The sequence below is a fragment of the Mya arenaria genome, chromosome 1, assembly GCF_026914265.1.
Source record: "Mya arenaria isolate MELC-2E11 chromosome 1, ASM2691426v1".
NCBI classification, from domain to species: domain Eukaryota; kingdom Metazoa; phylum Mollusca; class Bivalvia; order Myida; family Myidae; genus Mya; species Mya arenaria.
Genome location: NC_069122.1, coordinates 19,158,062 through 19,179,986, shown reverse-complemented (window position 1 = coordinate 19,179,986; position 21,925 = coordinate 19,158,062). Strand labels below are relative to the sequence as shown.

Sequence of the window (21,925 nt, the reverse complement as noted above, 5' to 3'; positions counted from 1 at the left end):
GAACCACAAGACAATTCCACACTGTGAGCACAGCTAGATTAATTTTCGGTCTTAAATGTGCACACAATCTAGTTTAAACCCTCATTTAATATAAATTTTACAGACCGTTCAGAGGACGATACCTCACAATACTTGATAAATATCCCTGGTTTGATATATTATCTATGTAGTGTGTTGTTTGTTGACTGTAGTGTTGTTGTTCATTGTTTCTGCCTTTAAATGTGTTTTTTCTTGTTCTGTGCCATATTGGCGTTAACCCTGTGCCATTTAACGGTGTTTATGTTTAAACTTTCGACTACTGAACTTGATTCTGTAGTTGTTTTTTTATAAACATTGACGGAGTTTAAGATTTAAAATGTTATATCAATTAGAGAAGTTTAATGTTTCGTAAAAATACTCATCGTTTAAGTCATTCGGAACTCCTCGGTCATTTTTATCGAAAACAACCTCTGATGTATTTGAACGGTTTACATACTCAGAAATTGGTATTTTTAAGTCCGCTGCAAGTAGATCGCGTAGTAAATTAATTTTGCAGCTAATGTTAATGACTTAACTCTTGGTAACCTAAATTATAATTGCAATAATACACTTCACTGGCAATCAGTTTAAACTTAGATCAACAAATATAAGCTAAATAACTGCATTAAATTTATAACATAATTAAACGAACTAATTCTACTGATGTACCGGCATACATCCGAGGTTGATTGGCCGAGGAGTTCCGAATGCGTTTAAAAGTAACAAAATCATTAGCAGGAGCCTACTTCTCAATCTCCTCTTCTTTCAATGTTTCTTTTCCTTTAACCTCTCACTACAATTCTCTCATTGCTTTTTTCTATTCTAACAGATATACAGATAAACAATTAATATACTTAACTATTTTGCTATAAAAACACCCTTGATTGGAAATTTATAAGATGTTGGTAAAGGACCGACTGATGGTGGCATAACTCTCTACCAATCCCTTCACGTGTTTGATAAGATATTATTTGTTTCAGATATAATATAAACCTGTTTATGTTGTATTAATTATTTCATTGTATTACTTTCCATGCAGTCAAATATTATTTAATTAAAATAGGCTTGTAAACACTTGATTGATGCAAAGTTAATTTTAATGCATTGTAATGTTTAACTCAGTTGATTTAAATGTTTCAAAACAAATCAGACCAATCATATGTGTATACTAGTTAAAAAATATAAGCATTTATAAATGAAGTTTTCAATTAATAGCTACGTGGTCATATATTTTTTTAAACAGTGCCAAGATGTATATGCACCCTTTATGTATATATATAGACTAGAATAAATAAAAATAATTTGTTTCTGCCCTCTGTGAGATTTAAGTTCAGAGTTACTATCACTCTTTAAGGAAAAGTACACATGTTATACCATAATAAAAAAAACAACATTACAATGTGTAATGTAAATTTTGAATATTACCACGGGTCTATTTAAATAACAATTTAATAGGCCCCGTGATAGTACAAAACATTAAAAAAATGTACGTAAAACAAAGAGTACGAGCTCTACTGATTACGTAACAAGTTGAAAAAAAAAAGAACTGTTGACTGCCTCCAAATTAAACGTTCTTCTAAAGGAGGTACTGCTCCAACTATTTTTGAAAAAGTGTGTGAAATTTGTGCAGTTTACTAATTTCTTTACGTGGGAGCGAAATAAACAGGTTTATTGCTGCTAGTTTTAATTCAACTTGCTAGCCTAAGAGGGTTTTTTTCCACATATCTGATGGTTTTGTTGTTTTCTTTCGAAACTTCTTTAACACAAAAGGTTTTCATAATGCACCAGTCAATTGTAACCACGCCCCCCCCCCCCGGTCCGGGAAACAGAAAGGACATTGACTTTCGGTCCAGCCAACCCCGGGTAAAATCCTCGTCCTGCGGGAACGAACTGATGGTAAAACCCCTGCCAAATGCCCCCGCATCCCTAAGACTCTATATAAGGCCCAATCTCGGCTAAATTTGGCACAAAGACAAAACCACCACAGTCACCTAGAAATTAAAAACAAGGCCCATTTCCCCAGCTATCCCCGGTATACCCCGGACCTGGGGGGGGGGGGGGTCGTGGTTACAATTGACTGGTGCATAATTTGAATAATTTTAGATCTACTGTTATTCAAATTATAATAGAAGCCTGCTGTTATCTGATTAGTTGCAGCAGGGTCTGATTTGAGTTGTGTGGGGGAGTCGAAATTTGTGACAACATTGAGAAAAAAATAGACAATTCAAACTACAATATGTTTGGTGTACTGTTTGGTGCAAGTCTTAGCCCTAGTACTAGTTGTAGTGTTTAGTGTTCAGTTCTTAAACGTCTGTCCTGACGGTAAATTTAGACATTGTCCGACTCAAATTGTGACAGGGGTTTGTCCTTCTGACTGACATTTTTACAAGGTTCCCACGCTACCGGGAAAAAGTCGGGAATATCGAAAAGTCTGTTCCCGGTCGTGAAAATGCCTTGATTTTTGCGATTATAGGTTAAAATCAGGAAAAAGCCGGGAAAAGTAATATTTAAAGTTTGAACTGTTTTGGGTACGAAAATAGTAAAAGTAAGTACTCTCAATCATCTAGACGCTTGCATCTGACACTGTTCTGTTGATTTGACTCTGATCAGAGCGGCTGAATGATCAAGACTAAGAAGATTTCCGTTACCACATGCAAGCGTTTATTTGTCACTGCCGTCTGCATTTAAAAGGTATTTTAAACAAGAAATCGGCCGCAGTTTGTCGGGATTCGCTTTAAATACGCTGTCAGTAAGAATCGTGGGTGCTATATACAACGATATTTTTAATCTACATAGTATGCTAATGATCGTGGATAATTAGCGATCCATGCATTCATCGAAATATATTTTAATACGTGAAATTGGCCCTAGTTCATTAAAATAAACTTGAGATACGCTGTCAATAACATACATGAATGTTAATTGCAATGATCTTACTAGTCTGCAAAGTGCTACACAGCCTGACAAATATTTGCTATATTCAAGTGTGAATCTATGAATGATCGTGCCTTTAGACTGACCTTGCTCGTATTTATAGACATTGAGAAGATCACAGTTCTTTGGCCAGTAGACATCATAATAGTTTAAACTTGTGCAAAAAAGTCACTTATTTTGCATTTCCACCCATGGATTGATGAAGATTGATGTTCAGATATAGCTGAATTGCATGCTCATTGATGCAAGTAGATTTTTTTAAAGAGAGTTCAACTCTTTTAAAATGACACTGGATGTTATGAGTTCAAGTTGTTCAATAAATGTTTAAAGCTTCCCTCTCACGGATTGAATAATTCGACAACTTTCTTACTTTTGTCTTGGAGCGAGCAAGTTTTGGCAAAAATCCATGAAAACCAATTATTTAAGACTGCTGGCAAAAGATAGATCACAGATATTTATATTTAAGATCAAAAATTGCTGTTTTATGCATATTTATTTAACCGTTAATAAACCATAAAACATTAATTTTCAAACATAAATATGAAAATCAGCGATCTGATCTTTTGTTGGCAATCTTTTATCGTTGGTTTGCTGATATTTACGTACTCAATAGTTGATATATCTCAGACAAAAAATGAAATAAGTTGTTAAAAAAGTATCTATGAGAGTGCAGCTTTAAAAGATGTTCAAAAAGTAAGTTTTTGTTCAGAAAGTAAAACTTTTTATAATGTGATATATTATATTTACCTTAAGCATGCATTTATCCACCAATTATGAAAATTGGTATTGTTAGGACTAATTCATCAATTTATTTTATACTGCCTGGGTGTAGGATTTGTTATTAGTCCCAGACCTGCCTAAGAGAGAACAATTTATTTTTCTTAAAACAAAATTGCATTTTATTAATATTATTATCAAATTACACTTGTCAAACATCAGTCATCGAAATTAGACTTTCGTATGAACAAGCCAGAATTCTAATACTATTGGCATCAATTTTTTAACAAACCCTGCTCTATAAAATTTAGAATTTGAGAAAGCCCAGAAGATAATTTACAAGTTCAGGGCCTGCGGGCTTGTATTAATTTCGACCACTCAATCATCATGTAAAGTCTACCTACATTTGCAATGTATACATTAACTAGTCATTCTAAAATGCCGTCCAGGCTTCTTTTTTAATGGCTAAACATCATTAAACAAAAGAAGTCTGAACAGCATTTTAGAATGACTATACATTAACAAGTCATTTGACTGTATATCATGCTATGATTTTTATGGACCACTGCAGGACTCAAAAAATGGCGATATTTAAACTTTCCAGAGCTCAGCCTGCCAAAAGTTGGACCTACACATTTTCCCTCAGACCCTCAGTCGACTGAAACTTTTTTAACATTTGATAGGTCTGTACTACATGTATATTGGAGAAGTTTGTCAAAATTCTTTGGGCTGGAATGTTCAAGGCATTTAAAAATCAGTGAAGATCTACCTCCATGGTGAAGGTCTCACAGAGTCTGTCAATATCCCGCCTATTCAGGGCTTTTTCTGCTTAGTTTGGGGAAAAAGACCCTAGTCATTTTTGGAAATTTGGATCGTAAATATATATGCTGAAATTGGAAAACTTTACAGTTAAAAGAACAAGCTTTTCAGTCTCCTGCGAATTAGGAAATAATATTGGTTTCCTTTTTCTTTCAAAAAACCTAAAACGGCTGCAAACAGCAATATAATAATCCTTGGGAAAAATATCATATATCTTGCTTTGGGAATGGGTCTGATAGTTAAAAAAAGAAAAAGCCCTGCTATTGGTTATTACTAGCTATCTTAGGTCACTTACATACATGTACATGCCAGCTGTCTATAAAAGTGGGGATTAGGTTATCATCAGTATTATTATCCTCAAAGTTAAAAAATAATACATTCTAATACGGGCCCTTTTTATTGTTCCCAAATTTCAGATGATGAGTAGTGCAAGCACTTTTGTGACGTTTCCGGCACCTCCAGGTCCAGGGATGGTGACTGTTGAAGAAAGCATCGGTAACCTGAGATCACTTCCGCAGAACCAGGCAAAACTTCGGGTCTGTTTTTACCAATGTCTGCTTTTAAAAGATTGAAATCAGTAGTATAATTCATGATGATGTTCAAATGATCAATTACAATTGAAAATTGGTTGGTTGGGCCTGAAATTGGCGACAATCGATTGCATTTGGTCATAATTGCAGTCTTTGCATTAAAAGAATTACAGCACTTGTCCTTTCAGGCAAGTAATTGAAGAAAACTGCTTGCCCCAAAACAGATTTACTTGCCCAAAGTAATTTTAATTGGTTTCTATGCTGTTTTAAAAGATTGTTCCTGTTTTTCTTCATACTGCTTCTTTATAGCTGATTTACTAGTATTATCTTCTGCTTATTTCCACTTTTTTGGCTGAGCACCCTCAAAATACTTTAAATTTATCATTTTGTAACCAAAACTAAAAACACGAATGGAAGGAGTATTCAATTAATAACCATCCAAGTGTTAGCCTTCGGGCAGACACTTATATATTTATGCCCCCCCCCCCCTTCAAAGAAGAGGGGTATATTGCTTTGCACAGGCATGTCGGTCGGTCGGTCCGTCGGTAGACCAAAGCTTGTCCGAGTGATAACATAACAATGCCTAGACCTATGGTAATCAAACTTGATATGGAAGTTGGGCCTGACCAGTAGATGACCCCTATTGTTTTTGGGGGTCATCGGGTCAAAGGTCAAGGTCACAGTGACCTTGAATGGTAAAAGGTTGTCCGAGTGATAACTCGAAAATGCCTGCACCCATGGCCTTCAAACTTGACTTGAAGGTTGGGCCTGACCAGTAGCTGACCCCTATTGTTTTTGGGACTCATCAGGTCAAGGGTCAAGGTCACAGTGACCTTGAATCGTAAAAGGTTGTCCGAGTGATAACTCGACATTGCCTGCACCCATGGCACTCATAATTGAATTGGAGATTGGGCCTGACCAGTAGATGACCCCTATTGTATTTGGGGGTCATCGGGCCAAAGGTCAAGGTCACGGTGACCTTGAATGGTATAAAGTTGTCCATGTGATAACTCGTCAATGCCTGCACCCATGGCCCTCAAACTTGACTTGGAGGTTGGGCCTGACCAGTAGCTGACCCCTATTGTTTTTGGGGCTCATCGGGTCAAAAGTCAAGGTCACAGTAACCTTGAATGGTAAAAGGTTGTCTGAGTGATAACTCAACAATGCCTGCTCCCATGGCCCTCATGATTGAATTGGAGGTTGGGCCTGACCAGTAGATGACCCCTATTGTAATTGGGGGTCATCGGGCCAAAGGTCAAGGTCACAGTTACCTTGAATGGTAAAAAGTTGTCTGAGTGATAACTTGACAATGCCTGCACCCATGGCCCTCAAACTTGACTTGGAGGTTGGGCCTGACCAGTAGCTGATCCCTTTTGTTTTTTGGGCTCATCGGGTCAAAGGTCAAGGTCACAGTAACCTTGAATGGTAAAAGGTTGTCCGAGTGATAATTCGACAATGCCTGCACCCATAGCCCTCAAACTTGACTTGGAGGTTGGGCCTGACCAGTAGATGACCCCTATTGGATTTGGGGGTCATCGGGCCAAAGGTCAAGGTCGAAATGACCTTGAATGGTAAAAATTTGTCCATGTGATAACTCGACAATGCCTGCACCCATGGCCCTCAAACTTTACTTTGAGGTTGGGCCTGACTAGTAGCTGATCCCTGTTTTTTGGAGTCAAAGGTCAAGGTCACATGTACTTTGAATGGTAAAAGTTTGTCCGAGTGATAACTCGACAATGCCTGCACCCATGGCCCTCAAACTTGACTTGGAGGTTGGGCCTGACAATTAAAAGACCCCTATTGATTTTGGGGGTCATTGGGCCAAAGTTCAAGGTTACAGTGACCTTGAATGGAAAAAGGTTGTCTGTGTGATAACTCAACAATGCCTGCACCTATGGCCCTCAAACTTGACTTGGAGGTTGGGCCTGACCAGTAGATGACCCCTTTTGTTTTGGGAGTCATCAGGCCAAAGGTCAAGGTCACAGTGACCTTAAATGGTAAAAGGTTGTCCGAGTGATAACTCGACAATGCCTGCACCTATGGCCCACAAACATGACTTGGAGGTTGGGCCTGACCAGTAGATGAAACCTATTGTTTTTGGGGGTCATCTGGCCAAAGGTCAAGGTCACAGTGACCTTGAATGGTGAAAAGTTGTCCAAGTAATAACTACAATGCCTGCACCCATGGCCATCAAACTTGACTTGGAGGTTGGGCCTGACCAGTAGATGGCCCCTATTGATTTTAGGGGTCATTGGGCCAAAGGTCAAGGTCACAGTGACTTTGAACAATAAAAGGTTGTCTGAGTGATAACTCAACAATGCCTGCACCCATGGCCATCAAACTTGACTTGGAGGTTGGGCCTGACAAGTAGATGACCCCTTATGATTTTAGGCGTTATTGGGTCAAAGGTCAAGGATACAGTGACCTTGAATGAAAAAAGCTTGTCTGTGTGATAACTTGTCAATGCCTGCACCCATGGCCCTCAAACTTGACATTTAGATTTTTGGTGACCAGCTGATGACTCCTATGGATTTTGAGGTCAAAGGTCATGGTCATAACACACTCTATCCTCAAACTTTGAATGGTCATAATCTTAAAACTGCCTCAACGGCATCCAATGTCAGTGACAAATCAGCTGTCATTTCGGTCCATGCATATTTCATTAAATTGTCCATATAATCCTGACAACATGGCGCTCAGGGGGGCATAATGTTTGACAAACATCTCTTGTTTTTATTTAATTAATGAGTGTCGGGCAGACGCTTAGACGCTTACTAATTGAATACTACAAATGCTGAGCACGCAGAATGCTGTGACTTCACCAAGTCATGTTTAAATATACGAAAGCCATTATTTAGAAAGTTCATTCAGGATTTGTGAATTGTTGCTGAAGAAATTATGAAAACTGAGGGATTTAAACTGCTGAAAAATGCACTTGCCCGTTTGGGCAACCACCTGGGAATTTTGACATGTCCGAAACAGTATTTACTTGTCCCAGGCTTCGAGCAACCCAGTTACGACGAAGACTGTAATTGATTATCGATTCAACCAACAAGTTGGTTTCCTTCCTTCCTCTTGTTATAAGGGTAACATCGGTAATGTTCAGTTATCATAGTTAACATTATGGCCGAAAGCAACAACAACACTAAATAACTTCAAACATGCACACAACAAAATCATAGTAAAGGATTATGAGTAATTGTACAAGAATATAACTACAATTAAAGTTAATTGTCAAAAAACAATTGTACATGTACTATCGATAATCATTAGTTACTTAATTGGAAACGGTTATTGATAGTCAAACTGGAACCGATTTACCACCACTATCGTATATATTACTGTATTGTCATTCTGAGGCTTGGTGGCTTTGCTTTCTCCTGTTATTGATACTGATTTTATCTGGCCTGATCCTATAAAAATGTTCATTTCGTTTACCTAAAGGGCTCACCAAAATTGCCCTATAAATCAATTGTTTATACCTCCATGTTTTGTTTGGTGGTTATGGTTACATTAAACATGTAAGTTCAATTTTGTATTATTTTTTTACATGTGTAGATCTACAAGTATAACAGACAGACTAGGGATGTGACTGATATACTGAAAACCAGTATAGCATGAAAATCATCTTACTACAGTAACACATTCCTTATATATAAGCGCACCCTTCAGCAAGTCAACACACTTTTTATCCATCAAATATTAAAAGGGCAATACACCGTTTGATAAAAAAGTGAAAAAAAAGAGAAGAAAATTGTTGAAAACTGACATAAACTTGGTATCGATGTGAACAATGCATTGAAACTAACTAAACTGAAGTACATTGTATTTTTGTATTTTTCCGTTAAAAAAGATTACTACTAACTAGGTATGTATACCTAGTAGAATTCATTTTTATGCGTGATTGGCTAGTCAATGTTATCATGTGATATTATCAAGTTAGGTATATAGCTTAAATATTCCAATGGTTTAGGGTAAGCCTTCCTAGCACAGTGGATACAACACAGGACTGCAATTTTGGCGACACCGGTTCAAACCTGGTCTCTGAGTCGATTTTTTTTCAACATTTTGGTATTTTGTTTTCAATTATGATATCAAAGAGTTAAACATTTTATTAAATAATTGTCCTGAGATTCGTTACAGAAAAAACTTTTTTTGGTGCCAATCTGGTGTATAGTCCCTTTAAGTAAAAACTAATTTTGATATATACAATTTTTTTGTATAGGTACAAGGATACCCTGATGTCCAAATAAGCAAAGATTCAACACGTAGCCTCACACAGCGAGAGAACGCGAAGTCAGCCTTTCTGCCTCACAATGAGACAGTGTCAAAGCGAGTTTACCATGCTTGGCAGGACACAGGACTATCTGGATCCTTGGAGGAAATTATCAATAGTTCACAAGATGGTAAAGTATTTCCTAGCATATGTTTCTTTTAAAATGATATATCTCTAGATAGCTTTAAAGTTGCAAGGTATGTTATCTGTTTTCAGGCTTTCAAGCGGGCCCTTCTTTTCCTACTTTACCCTACTTTTTTTAAGGCTCCTACTTTTCCCACTTTTCCCTACTTTTTCTTGAAAAAGCCCTACTTTCCCTACTTATTTGTAGAAATAGTTAGAGAAATAATAGAAAAGTATTTAGTAAATGCATTGATTGATATAATCTAATCTTTTTTTTTTAATAAGAAGCCATTTCTAGTATTTTTGTATAATTAGTTTGATGTAGTAGGTCTCCAGTGCTGCAAGAGAGGTTGTTTGATGAGAATGAGTGGTGGATGTTGACAAGTCAGAGATACTCATTCCAGATTCATCTCCTCATCCTGTGGCTGAATCCCTCTTGAAGCACTGTTTTTTAAGCAACGATAGCTACATGTACTTGCAATTGATGAATAGCTTTAGAAATCATTTATTTGCATCCAAAATAGTAAGTAAAGAGCCCTACTATCCCTTCTTTTTGCTCTTGATATCCCTATTTATCCCTATTTAACCCGACTTTTTCAAAAAATCCTCCTACTTTTATCCCTACTTTTTTGTTATTTGTCACTTGAAAGCCAAAAAGAATTTGCAACATCATGATTGAATAGATCAAAAGGCTGACTCATCAAGAACCCTAGGAGCAACTTCACACCTAGGAGAGATTTTCAACAGTGGTACACTGGTTATATACTCTCCAAGATATAAGGTATAAATCGCTCTTGGGTTTAAAATTACCCCTGGGTAAGAGGCCCCTCCTTGGTATTGAGTTGCTCAATTGTATGAAATCACTCCTCCTAGTTACTCATGGGTATAAAGTAGCTCCTGATTATAAAGTCACTCCTGGGTAAGATGTTGCACCTGGGTATAAAGTCTCTCCTGGGTAAGATGTTGCTCCTGGGTAAGATGTTGCACCTGGGTATAAAGTCACTCCTGGGTATAAAATCACTCCTGGTTATAAAGTCACTCCTGGGTAAGATGTTGCTCCTGGTTATAGAGTAGCTCCTGGGTATGAAGTCACTCCTGGGTAAGAAGTTGCTCCTTGGTATAGAGTAGCTCCTAGGTATAGAGATGCTCCTAGGTTTTGAGTCACTCCTGGGCATGAGATGCTCCTGAGTATAAAGTCACTCCTGAGTATGGAGTCGCTCCTAGGTATGAAGTAGCTCCTGGGTATGAAATAGCTCTTGTGCATGAAGTGGCTCCTAGTTATAAAATCGCTTTGTGATAGAAGTTCTTACGTGTGAAATCAGTCCCAGGTATAAAATTGCTTTAGGTTATGGTGTTGCTCCTAGTTATTGGGTTACTCCTAGGTATGAGGTTGCTCCTAGGTATTGGTTGCTCCTAGGTATGGGATTGCTCCAGTTATTGGTTGCTCCTAGGTATGGGGTTGCTCCTCGGTATTGGTTGCTCCTAGGTATGGGGTTGCTCCAGTTATTGGTTGCTCCTAGGTATGGGGTTGCTCATAGGTATGAGGTAGCTCCTACATATGGGTTGCTCTTAGGTATGGGGTTGCTCCTAGGTATGAGGTTGCTCCTCGGTATTAGTTGCTCCAAGGTATGGGGTTGCTCCAGTTATTGGTTGCTCCTAGGTATGAGGTTGCTCTTAGGTATTGGTTGCTCCTAGGTATGGGGTTGCTCCTATGTATGAGGTTGCTCCTCGGTATTGGTTGCTCCAAGGTATGGGGTTGCTCCTAGGTATGAGGTAGCACCTACGTATGGGTTGCTCCTAGGTATGGGGTTGCTCCTTGGTATGAGGTTGCTCTTAGGTATTGGTTGCTCCTAGGTATAAGGTTGCTCCTAGGTATGGGGTTTCCCTATTTCGGGGCGCATCTAGGACTATACAGTATTGCAACAATTCCTCATGGTGACCAGATGAACCAGTTCCCTCCATTAATCACTTGTCCCTGTTTTCGTGCCCAACTTGGTGTGTACAGTATTGCAACAGCTCCTCATGTTGATAAGATGGACAAGTTATCTTCATACTTGTATCTCATTTTTTCTCAATTTTCAGTGCCCAACTGGGTGTGTGGAATATCACAGCAGCTCCTCATGTTGACAAGATGGACTAGTTCTCTCCATGGCTCATTCTCCCCACATTTAGCTGTAAGTTTATGTTAAATTTTGCTTAATTTGGTAACCTCTCTTGATAGCCTCTTGACAGTTTAAATATTTGTTTACAATGAAAAAGTGGCGGTAAAGTGAAAGCTTTTCCATATGCCATTTTCAGTTGCTTGCTAAAACTTTAAACTTTCAAGATATTCATATGATTCTTTGTTTCACATCTTGCCAGCCACAATACTCACATATTTAGCAAGACCCATAACTCTTGCTTTCATGATAGTCAAGTGGCCACTTTTTCTACTGAAAAGAACATGTGAGTGATTGTAACAGATGATGGAACTCTTGTTATACTTCACTGATTACATGTTTAAAGCTGCACTCTCACAGATTGAATGTTTTTACTACTTTTTTATTTTTTTGTCCTGAAACGAGCCAACTTTCGCGAAAATCCATGGAAACCAGTTATATAAGACTGCTAACAAAAAAAAAGATCGCAGTTTTTATATTTAAGTTCAAAAGATAATATTTTATGCATTTTTTTTAAACTGTTAGTAATGGTTTAAGCCATAAACATTAATTTTCAAATCGAAATATGCAAATCTGCGATCTGATCATTTGTCAGCAATCTTTTATCGTAAAAATTTGGTATTTCCAAGACAAAAATTAAAAAAAGTTGTAAAAATGGTATATCTGTGAAAGTGCAGCTTTAAATAATTACTTTATACATGTATATCAATATTGAACTTTTTTGTTCCTTTTATGCCGTTAGTGTTTTAAAAATAATAATCCTCATTTAAATGGATTATTTTTAGCAGTAAAAACAAACTTTTTTTAATAAGTTTTGCTAAATAAGGCTCAATACAATGATATTGTAGTTACATGTGTATACATTTAATTTCATACATGTATATTGTTTCAATGATATTTTTCAGCTGTCAAACGATGAGATTGTGTCAAAGTTCACGAGTATCCAGCACTGGTAAATCCTTCTTTAATACAATCAGTGTAATGGCAATCTTCATGAATCTTGGTCAGAATTTATGTCCTAATAAATAAAACTGCGGTCGTTCAAACAGGCGGTTGTTTGAGAACTGGCGGTCACTTAAGGTCGAAGCTTAGTCCTGATCATTATTCCTTCTATTTTCATATAAAATATACTGACGCTGGATCAAAACCTAAATAAGTCGAGGAGTCAAGCACCATCCCCGGATCCAATATACACAAATCATGTGCAAAACCTTATGATTCCCTCGAGGTCATAATTTGACACATTTGCCTGATTAAACAAACATGTTCAAATCTTCGTCATTTGTTCAAATTACAATTACAGATGAAAGGAAATTTGATTTAGTGTGAAAGACAGATTACCGTATTTTCCCGACTATAAGACTGGGAAATTTGGTCCCGATTTTTAACCTTAAAGTAGGGAGCCCGTCTTATAGGCGAGTCTATAAGAATTTCATAAAGAATAGAGTCATAATCAGAAATATTCAACATAAGGTATTCAACTGACTTATTTATTGTCTGTTGATGACACCCGAATAAAAGTGACACGATCACACCTTTAAAATTAAAATATATTTTGACAAAAAATGATTTAAAAAAAGCATATTTTTTTTCTATGTCGTATATAAAACTTACTTTTTCCTTACTATAAGGCTTTGCATATATCATGCACATGCATGTAACTGGCAGATTTCAATACTCATTTCATTAATCGTGACATTAATTTATCCGCAATCATCAATGGTTATTTATTTCTCAAAATTTAAGTCCCATCAACTGCAATCCAAACAAACGAAAATTAAACTCATTAACACATGCAATGGAATGTGTTCTGTTTGTCGGCTGCAGATCAAACAGTACATTTTGTGACGTCACAGCACGAGCTGTGTAAAGATCAAAGATGCACTGCAATGGTTTGTATTAAAATAGGTCAATCAAATACCGTATGAACCCACATAACTCCAGAAATTGCATCTAGGCTGGTTCAAACATACCATACCATCGGAAAATAAAAATCAATAATCCTAAAGCAAATGAACAAATTTAGTTGATAATTGACTGTTTAGCTTGAACATTATCACAGACTTGGTGGATTTCAAGTGCTGGATTTGCTTTAAAAATTGACCCCGTCTTATAAACGAGTCGAGACAAAAACACCAGATTTCATGGGCAGTTAGGGGGTCGTCTTATAAGCGGATCGCCTTATAGTCGGGAAAATACGGTATCCCTGTTTTTGCATGACCCCTTTTAATTGATGAGGGCATTTGAGGAGATCTTATGCACTATAGTTTATCAGAAGGTTCTTTGAACTTACCCCCAACACTGACCACCCCAGACACTGTAAGCTGTCACGCCATATTACAATTCAACAGTTCCGCGAAACAAAAAAGATGCACAAAATGTCCATCCTTGATTTTGCGAAGCGTAAATCTAATTAATGCCATAACATGCACTGATATATTTCAATGTTGCTTGTTTAGAAAATGTGCTTTTTGTAAAACTGTGCTTTTTGTTTTGTTTTATTGGTTTTTATTATTACTTTTTTACATTTAGTATAAGACAACATTTGAACATATATAAAGCAATTTCCACGATACAATACATATTCTGTGCCGCAGTAAACTATTGGTATGATAACTTCAAACTTCATCGTAAGACATTTTATAGAAGACTAGAATGGAAACTTGGGTTGTTCAAAACATTGAATCACTGGAGGTTTTAGCTCGGGCCCAAGTGTCCTCGAGCGATCGCAGTTTTACTGTAGTTGATGTTTGTTAATGGGTCATTATTACTTGAATCAAAAGGTGCCTCATTTGTTTGATAACAAATTTACTTAAATAAGACTATACTACTGAGATGGATACTGTAATTTGTAATTACCTCATGCTGTTTTTATTACTATTTAACAAGATGAAAAACAAACCAATCAGATGCCAATATTTTTTGAAGAAGCCGATGAGAAACTTAATACCAACTTCATTTGGTAAGCACGACTGAATCTAACCAGAGCAACACAGGTTCAATTCCCAGCTTGGGCGCATGTGAGTTTGGTTAGTGGTCACCAAGCCGGACAAGTGGGTTTTCTCAGGGTACTCCGGTTTCATGAGAGTGACTTAGTATAAGTTATCATAACTTTGTTCACAATCTTTGTAAAATATGTAATGATTAAACTAAATGCCATTTTGTTCTGCCCTGAAATAGAATGCTCCTCATGTATTTAGGTCCACCAGTCCAATCAAGGCGTTTGACTGGCATCCACATGTGGTGAAGTTTGCGTACGCCCTGCAGGACGATTCCATTCGAGTCCATTGCGGGTCGACAGAATTGGTACCAACCCTTAAACACAAGCTGCAGAAGAACATAGCAGATCTGAAGTGGCAGTATGTGACATCCAATTTTAGCGCGTCTGTTTTTTTTTTCAAAGATGAATTGTCTTAGTCGTCGCATCAGCCTCGCAATAACTTAAACCTTGGCCTAAACTTACAAAACATGATTGGGTGATATTCAATGAAATTTAAGACTCATAACTCCTGCATTAATGATTGTTGAGCTCTGCCCCTATTTCTACTGGAAAACGACAAAAGACTCTTGGCGTTCGATGGCAGCACTATTGTTTATACCATGTTTACTATTTTTAAACATGTTTTTTTTTTTCGGAGAAGTTAATGAATTGTTATAGGGTTGTCAACAGCCTGCAATTTGATTAACTTTCAAATGGTTTAAGATAATCACAGTAAACCTAGTACAGATGTTCCCAAAGACAATCCACTGTAGTAGGCCAATAACTCTGACTCGAATAATTGTTGATTTATGCCCCTTTTTACTGGAAAAAATCTAATGCCATTTATGTTTTTAAACATAAGCTGAGCAGAGCTCATATAATCCCCTGTATTCCGGTTATAAAGTATAAACATAACTGATTTCAAATGATTTTTTGTTTAATAAAATCAAACATACATTTAATTTGAAGAATCAAAGATATTCCAACTTAAAGCTGCACGCTCCAAGATTTACCAATTTTACATTTTATTTTTATTTTTGTCTTGGAATGAGCAATTTTTTGCTTAAATATCTGCAAACTAGTGATATAAGATTGCTGACAAAAGATCACATCGTATATTATCATATTTCTGTTCGAAAATTAATGTTTTATGGTTAAAACTGTTACTAATGGTTTAAGTCAAATACATAAAACATCAATTTTTTAACTTAAATATAAAAATCTGCAATCTAATATTTTGTCAGCAGTCTTATATGACTGGTTTACATGTATTTTTTCATAAATTGGCTCGTTCCAAGACATAAAAACAAAAAAAGGTGTCAAAACGTTCAATCTGTGAGAGTGCAGCTTTAAGGACAAATACTGCTGACAATGAGTGAGTGTGTGTGTGTGTTCTTTCAGAAGGCCGCATTGTAAATAAGACGCGTGTTATGTTTATTTATAATATGATGCCTATGTCTTAATGTGTTACCTTGTTAAATAAAGTTATTAGTATTATTTTATTATTATTATTATTATTATTATTATTATTATTATTATTATTATTATTATTATTATTATTATGCCCCCCTTCGAAGAAGAGGGGTATATTGCTTTGCACAGGCATGTCGGTCGGTCGGTCCGTCCGTCCGTCGGTAGACCAAAGCTTGTCCGAGTGATAACTCAACCATTCCTGGACGTATGGTCATCAAACTTGACATGAAGGTTGGGCCAGACCAGTAGATGACAGTAGGTCACAGTGACCTTTAATGGTAAAATAATTTTAAAGCTTGTCTGAGTGATAACTCAACAATGCCTAGACCTATGTCATCAAACTTGATATGGAAGTTGGGCATGACCATTAGATGACCCCTATTGTTTTTGGGGGTCATCAGGTCAAAGGTCAAGGTCACAGTGACCTTGAATGGTAAAAGGTTGTCTGAGTGATAACTCGACAATGCCTGCACCCACGGCCATTAAACTTGAATTGGAGGTTGGGCCTGACCAGTAGATGGCCCCTATTGATTTTAGGGGTCATTGGTCCAAAGGTCAAGGTAACAGCAACTTTGAACGATAAAAGGTTGCCCGAGTGATAACTCAACAATGCCTGCGCCCATGGCCCTCAAACTTGACTTGGAATTTGGGCCTGACCAGTAGATGACCCCTATTGATTTAAGGGGTCAGAGGTCAAGGTCACAGTGACCTTGAAAGCAAACTCAACAATTCCTGGACCTATGGTCATCAAACTTGACATGAAGGTTGGGCCTGACCAGTAGATGACCCCTCTTGACTTTGGGGGTCATCAGGCCAAGGTCAAGGTCACAGTAACCTTTAATGCAAAAAAGTTAACAAATCTTCTCCCAGTGATATCTCAACAATGCCTGAATCTATGATCATCAAACTTGACATGTAAGTTGGGCCTGACCAGGAGATGACCCTTATTGATTTTAGGAGTCATTGGGTTAAAGGTTAGGTTCACTTTGACCTTGAATGCAAAAATGTTTCAAGTGATAATTGGACAATGCCTGCACCCATGGCCCTCAAACTTGACTTGGAGTTGTGTCTGACCTGTAGATGACCCCTTATGATTTAAGGGGTCATTGGATCAAAGGTCAAGGTTACAGTGACCTTGAACGAAAAATGCTTGTCTGTGTGATAACTTGTCAATGCCTGCACCCATGGCCCTCAAACTTAACATTTAGATTTTTGGTGACCAGCTGATGACTACTATGGATTTTGAGGTCATAGAGTCAAAGGTCATGGTCATAACACACTCTATCCTCAAACTTTGAATGGTCATAATCTTAAAACTGCCTCAACGGCATACAATGTTAGCGACAAATCAGCTGTCATTTCGGTCCATGCATATTTCATTCAATTGTCCATATAATCCTGACAACATGACGCTCAGGGGGGCATAATGTTTGACAAACATCTCTTGTTGTTATTATTATTATTATTATTATTATGCCCCCTTTTGAAAAAAGTGGGGTATATTGTTTTGCACATGTCGGTCGGTCGGTCGGTCGGTCTGTCTGTCTGTCGGTCGGTCGGTCGGTCGGAATACCAAATGGTTTCCGATCAATAACTTGAGAACGCTTTGACCGAGGGACCTCATACTTGGTATGTGTATTGGTCATCACCAGCAGATGAACCCTATTGATTTTGAGGTCAGTGGGTCAAAGGTCAAGGTCAGTGTGACCTTTACATGAAAAACGGTTTCCGATCAATAACTTGAGAACGCTTTGACCCAGGAACCTCATACTTGGTAGGTGTATTGGTCATGACCAGCAGATGAACCCTATTGATTTTGAGGTCAGTGGGTCAAAGGTCAAGGTCAGTGTGACCTTAACATGAAAAACGGTTTCCGATCAATAACTTGAGAACGCTTTGACCCAGGGACCTCATACTAGGTAGGCTTATTTGTCATGACCAGCAGATGAACCCTATTGATTTTGAGGTCAGTGGGTCAAAGGTCAAGGTCAGTGTGACCTTTACATGAAAAACGGTTTCCGATCAATAACTTGAGAACGCTTTGACCCAGGAACCTCATACTTGGTAGGTGTATTGGTCATGACCAGCAGATGAACCCTATTGATTTTGAGGTCAAAGGTCAAGGTCAGTGTGACCTTAACATGAAAAACGGTTTCCGATCAATAACTTGAGAACGCTTTGACCCAGGGACCTCATACTAGGTAGGCTTATTGGTCATGACCAGCAGATGAACCCTATTGATTTTGAGGTCAGTGGGTCAAAGGTCAAGGTCAGTGTGACTGTAAGCTGAAAAAAGGTTTTCTGATTGTCCATATTTTATTTTCTTATATAGTAGACAGTAGAAATTTATATGTCACTAAATGCATGAGTTGAAGTATCAGTTTTCAGTGAACATCTAGTTTAATTATGCCCCCCTTCGAAGCAGAGGGGTTATATAATTGCTTTGCACATGTCGGTCGGTCTGTTGGAAGACCAAAGCTTGTCCGAGTGATAACTCAACAATTCCCGGACCTATGGTCATCAAACTTGACATGAAGATTAGGTATGACCAGTAGATGACCTGCCTCATATGCATCCAATGACAAATCAGCTGTCATTTCAGTCCATGCATATTTCATTCAATTGTCCAAATATTTCTGGCAACTTGGCGCTCAGGGGGCATAATGTTTGACAAACATCTCTTGTTATTATTATTATAATGCTTTGAAAAGAGATTATTGCTAGTAATAGCTGGATGTGGGAAACTTTTGCCCCCAAAATTTGAAGGAAACCTTATCTGCGTCTGCTTTCAGGCCCAACTCCTCGTCTATTCTGGCGGTGGCATGTCAGTCTGGTGTCCTCATTTGGCACGTGGAACCTACTTCTTTAGCAACAAGGTAAGATATTGAAGGGTGAATGCAAATAGGTTCTAAATGACATTAAATAAAGAAAAAGATAGAGCATTTTTGCTTTTACCCCTCGATATTACTGTTTATTGGGTTATTTTCGAGAAATCCTTTTTAAACTTTGATAATTATCGATTTACGCATTATTAATATTTCATTTCTTTAATATTTACAACCTAACTGCTTTATGGACAAAAGATATATCAGTTACATGTACATGTATACGGATATTTGTGTTAAAAAATATGTTGATTGGATAGTGACGAGTAATGAAGTTTTTTTCAGATCCATGGCTTTCAAACCAACAATTTAACTGTCATAACCAACTCACAAGCATTCAAAAAACCTTTTTCTTTAGCTGGATTAAGAACATGCTTCAAGTCTCAGACCATTTTTAAATTAAAAAAATGACACAGATTTATGACAGAGGTGGGCAGGGAAAGAGAATCTTAAGATATGTTTTCTCTCAGGTTATTTCAAGCCTTCTGTTCTTTTCTAGGCAGTTTGTATAGGGGAAATTTGAATGAGTATCTGGCCTTAAACACTAATCTTCTGGTAAAGTATGTAAAATGGTTTTCATTTTAGACCTTCCTCGAGCTCCGTCCAGGTCTTGCAGCGAAGTGGTCACACTCCGGTGACCAGCCTCAGTTGGAGTCCTGATGGACGCACGCTCCTGTCTGCCTCCCCAGTCGACACCTCGATGCTGGCTTGGTCTGTAGCCATGGAAACATGCACGCCACTGTGGAGATTTGGGGGTGGGGGAGTGTCATTGTTGTCATGGTCACCAGATGGGAGTAAAGTATTTGCTGCAACGCCATCTAATCTGTTTAGGTATGCAATGGTTTTCATGCCATCTAATTTGTTTACTACTCTGTTTAGGTATGTAATGGTTTCCACGCCATTTAATCTGTTTTCTAATCTGTTTAGGTATGCAATGGTTTTCACACCATATAATCTGTTTAGGTATGTAAGGGTTTTTATGCCATCTAATCTCTTTAGGTAAGCAATGGTTTTCTTGCCATCTGATCTTTTTAGGTATGCAATGGCTTTCACGCCATCTAATTTGTTTAGGTATGCAATGGTTTTCACACAATCTAATCTGTTTAGGTATGCAATTGTTTCCATGCCATCTAATTTGTTTAGGTATGCAATGGTTTCAACACCATACACACTGAGTGTTTTTCAGTTAAATCGTGCCTATTTATTACAAAATTTGACTATTTTTACAAAAAATATAGGGTTGAAACCTTTAAATGAGTGCTCACAGAACAAATATTATTACAACAATGATGATTGTTAAAAGAACATTGTCCAATAACATTTTATATCCTAATTCAAAACATGAGTCAGGGCAATCTTGATATGTCGGTTGAGTCTTCTGAAAGTCTTGAGTCTTTTTCCAGCATCTTCACCCATTACTTATTTATGTTTAGAGTGTGGGAAACAAGACATTGGGGCTGTGAGAAATGGAACACATCAACGGGATTCTGCAAGGTAATCATTTACCATTTTCAGCTTTTCTTTTAAAATTTTTGAGAGAGAAAAATAGGAGGTATTTTAGAAGCCTTATTGTTATGGTCATAACCCTGAAAAAAAGACCTTAACCTGGTCTATAACTGAATGATGGTAAAGATATTCAAATGAAAATTTTACCATGGCATAAAATCATTAACCACTCCGGATGTTCACAAAAAAGAGTGTGCACAAGTGCCAAAACGTTTTGTACACATGTTACAGATGCCAATATCAAACTTGGTACACATGTTACCAGTGACAATATCAAACTTGGTACACATGTTACCAGTGGCAATATCAAACTTGGTACACATGTTACCAGTGACAATATCAAACTTGGTACACATGTTACCAGTGACAATATCAAACTTGGTACACATGTTACCAGTGACAATATCAAACTTGGTACACATGTAACCAGTGTCATTATCAAAGTTGGTACACATGTTACAGATGCCAATATCAAACTTGGTACACATGTTACAGATGACAATATCAAACTTGGTACACATGTTACCAGTGACAATATCAAACTTGGTACACATGTTACCAGTGACAATATCAAACTTGGTACACATGTAACCAGTAACAATAACAAACTTGGTACACATGTTACCAGTGACAATATCAAACTTGGTACACAAGTTACCAGTGCCATTATCAAACTTGGTACACATGTTACAGATGCCAATATCAAACTTGGTACACATGTTACCAGTGACAATATCAAACTTGGTACACATGTTACCTGTGCCATTATCAAACTTGGTACACATGTTACCAGTGCCAATATCAAACTTGGTACACATGTTACCCGTGACAATATCCAACTTGGTACACATTTTACCAGTGCCAATATCAAACTTGGTACACATGTTACTGATGCCAATATCAAACTTGGTACACATGTTACCCGTGCCAATATCAAACTTGGTACACATATTACTGATGCCAATATCAAACTTGGTACACATGTTACCAGTGACAATATCAAACTTGGTACACATGTTACCAGTTCCAATATCAAACTTGGTACACATGTTACAGATGCCAATATCAAACTTGGTACACATGTTACAATGTCAATATCAAACTTGGTACACATGTTACCCGTGACAATATCAAACGCTGTACACATGTTACTGATGCCAATATCAAACTTGGTACACATGTTACCAGTGACAATATCAAACTTGGTACACATGTTACAAATGCCAATATAAAACTTGGTACACATGTTACTGATGCCACTATTAAACTTGGTACACATGTTACCCGTGACAATATCAAACTTGGTACACATGTTACAAATGCCAATATCAAACTTGGTACACATGCTACAAATGCCAATATCAGACTTGATACACATATTCCAAATGCCAATATTAAACTTGGTACACATTTTACCAGAGACAATATCAAATTTATGCATGTAACTAAGACAATATTTAGTTTAATCATATTTTATTGTATATAATTTACGCATAACATATAAA

At 37.3% G+C, this 21,925-nt stretch overlaps 2 protein-coding genes across 3 annotated transcripts in view; both read left to right on the top strand.

Annotated features, from left to right (window-relative positions):
* The window catches only part of LOC128224324 (tRNA N6-adenosine threonylcarbamoyltransferase, mitochondrial-like), a 451,923-nt gene that overhangs the window by 178,735 nt on the left and 251,263 nt on the right, over window positions 1–21,925 (top strand). The gene's annotated exons all lie outside the window — the stretch shown is intronic.
* Window positions 1,611–21,925, top strand: part of LOC128219984 (aladin-like) — a 30,377-nt gene continuing 10,062 nt past the window's right edge. Inside the window, exons 1-9 of one of the 2 annotated variants that reach the window (XM_052929330.1) lie at window positions 1,611–1,684; window positions 4,905–5,024; window positions 9,244–9,424; window positions 11,500–11,591; window positions 12,482–12,528; window positions 14,777–14,935; window positions 18,822–18,905; window positions 19,500–19,745; window positions 20,348–20,408. In XM_052929330.1, coding sequence (XP_052785290.1) covers window positions 4,905–5,024; window positions 9,244–9,424; window positions 11,500–11,591; window positions 12,482–12,528; window positions 14,777–14,935; window positions 18,822–18,905; window positions 19,500–19,745; window positions 20,348–20,408 — 990 coding nt within the window. In that variant the 5' untranslated portion in view covers window positions 1,611–1,684. The remainder of the gene's footprint in view (window positions 1,685–4,904; window positions 5,025–9,243; window positions 9,425–11,499; window positions 11,592–12,481; window positions 12,529–14,776; window positions 14,936–18,821; window positions 18,906–19,499; window positions 19,746–20,347; window positions 20,409–21,925) is intronic. The other variant, XM_052928570.1, reaches the window with a different exon arrangement.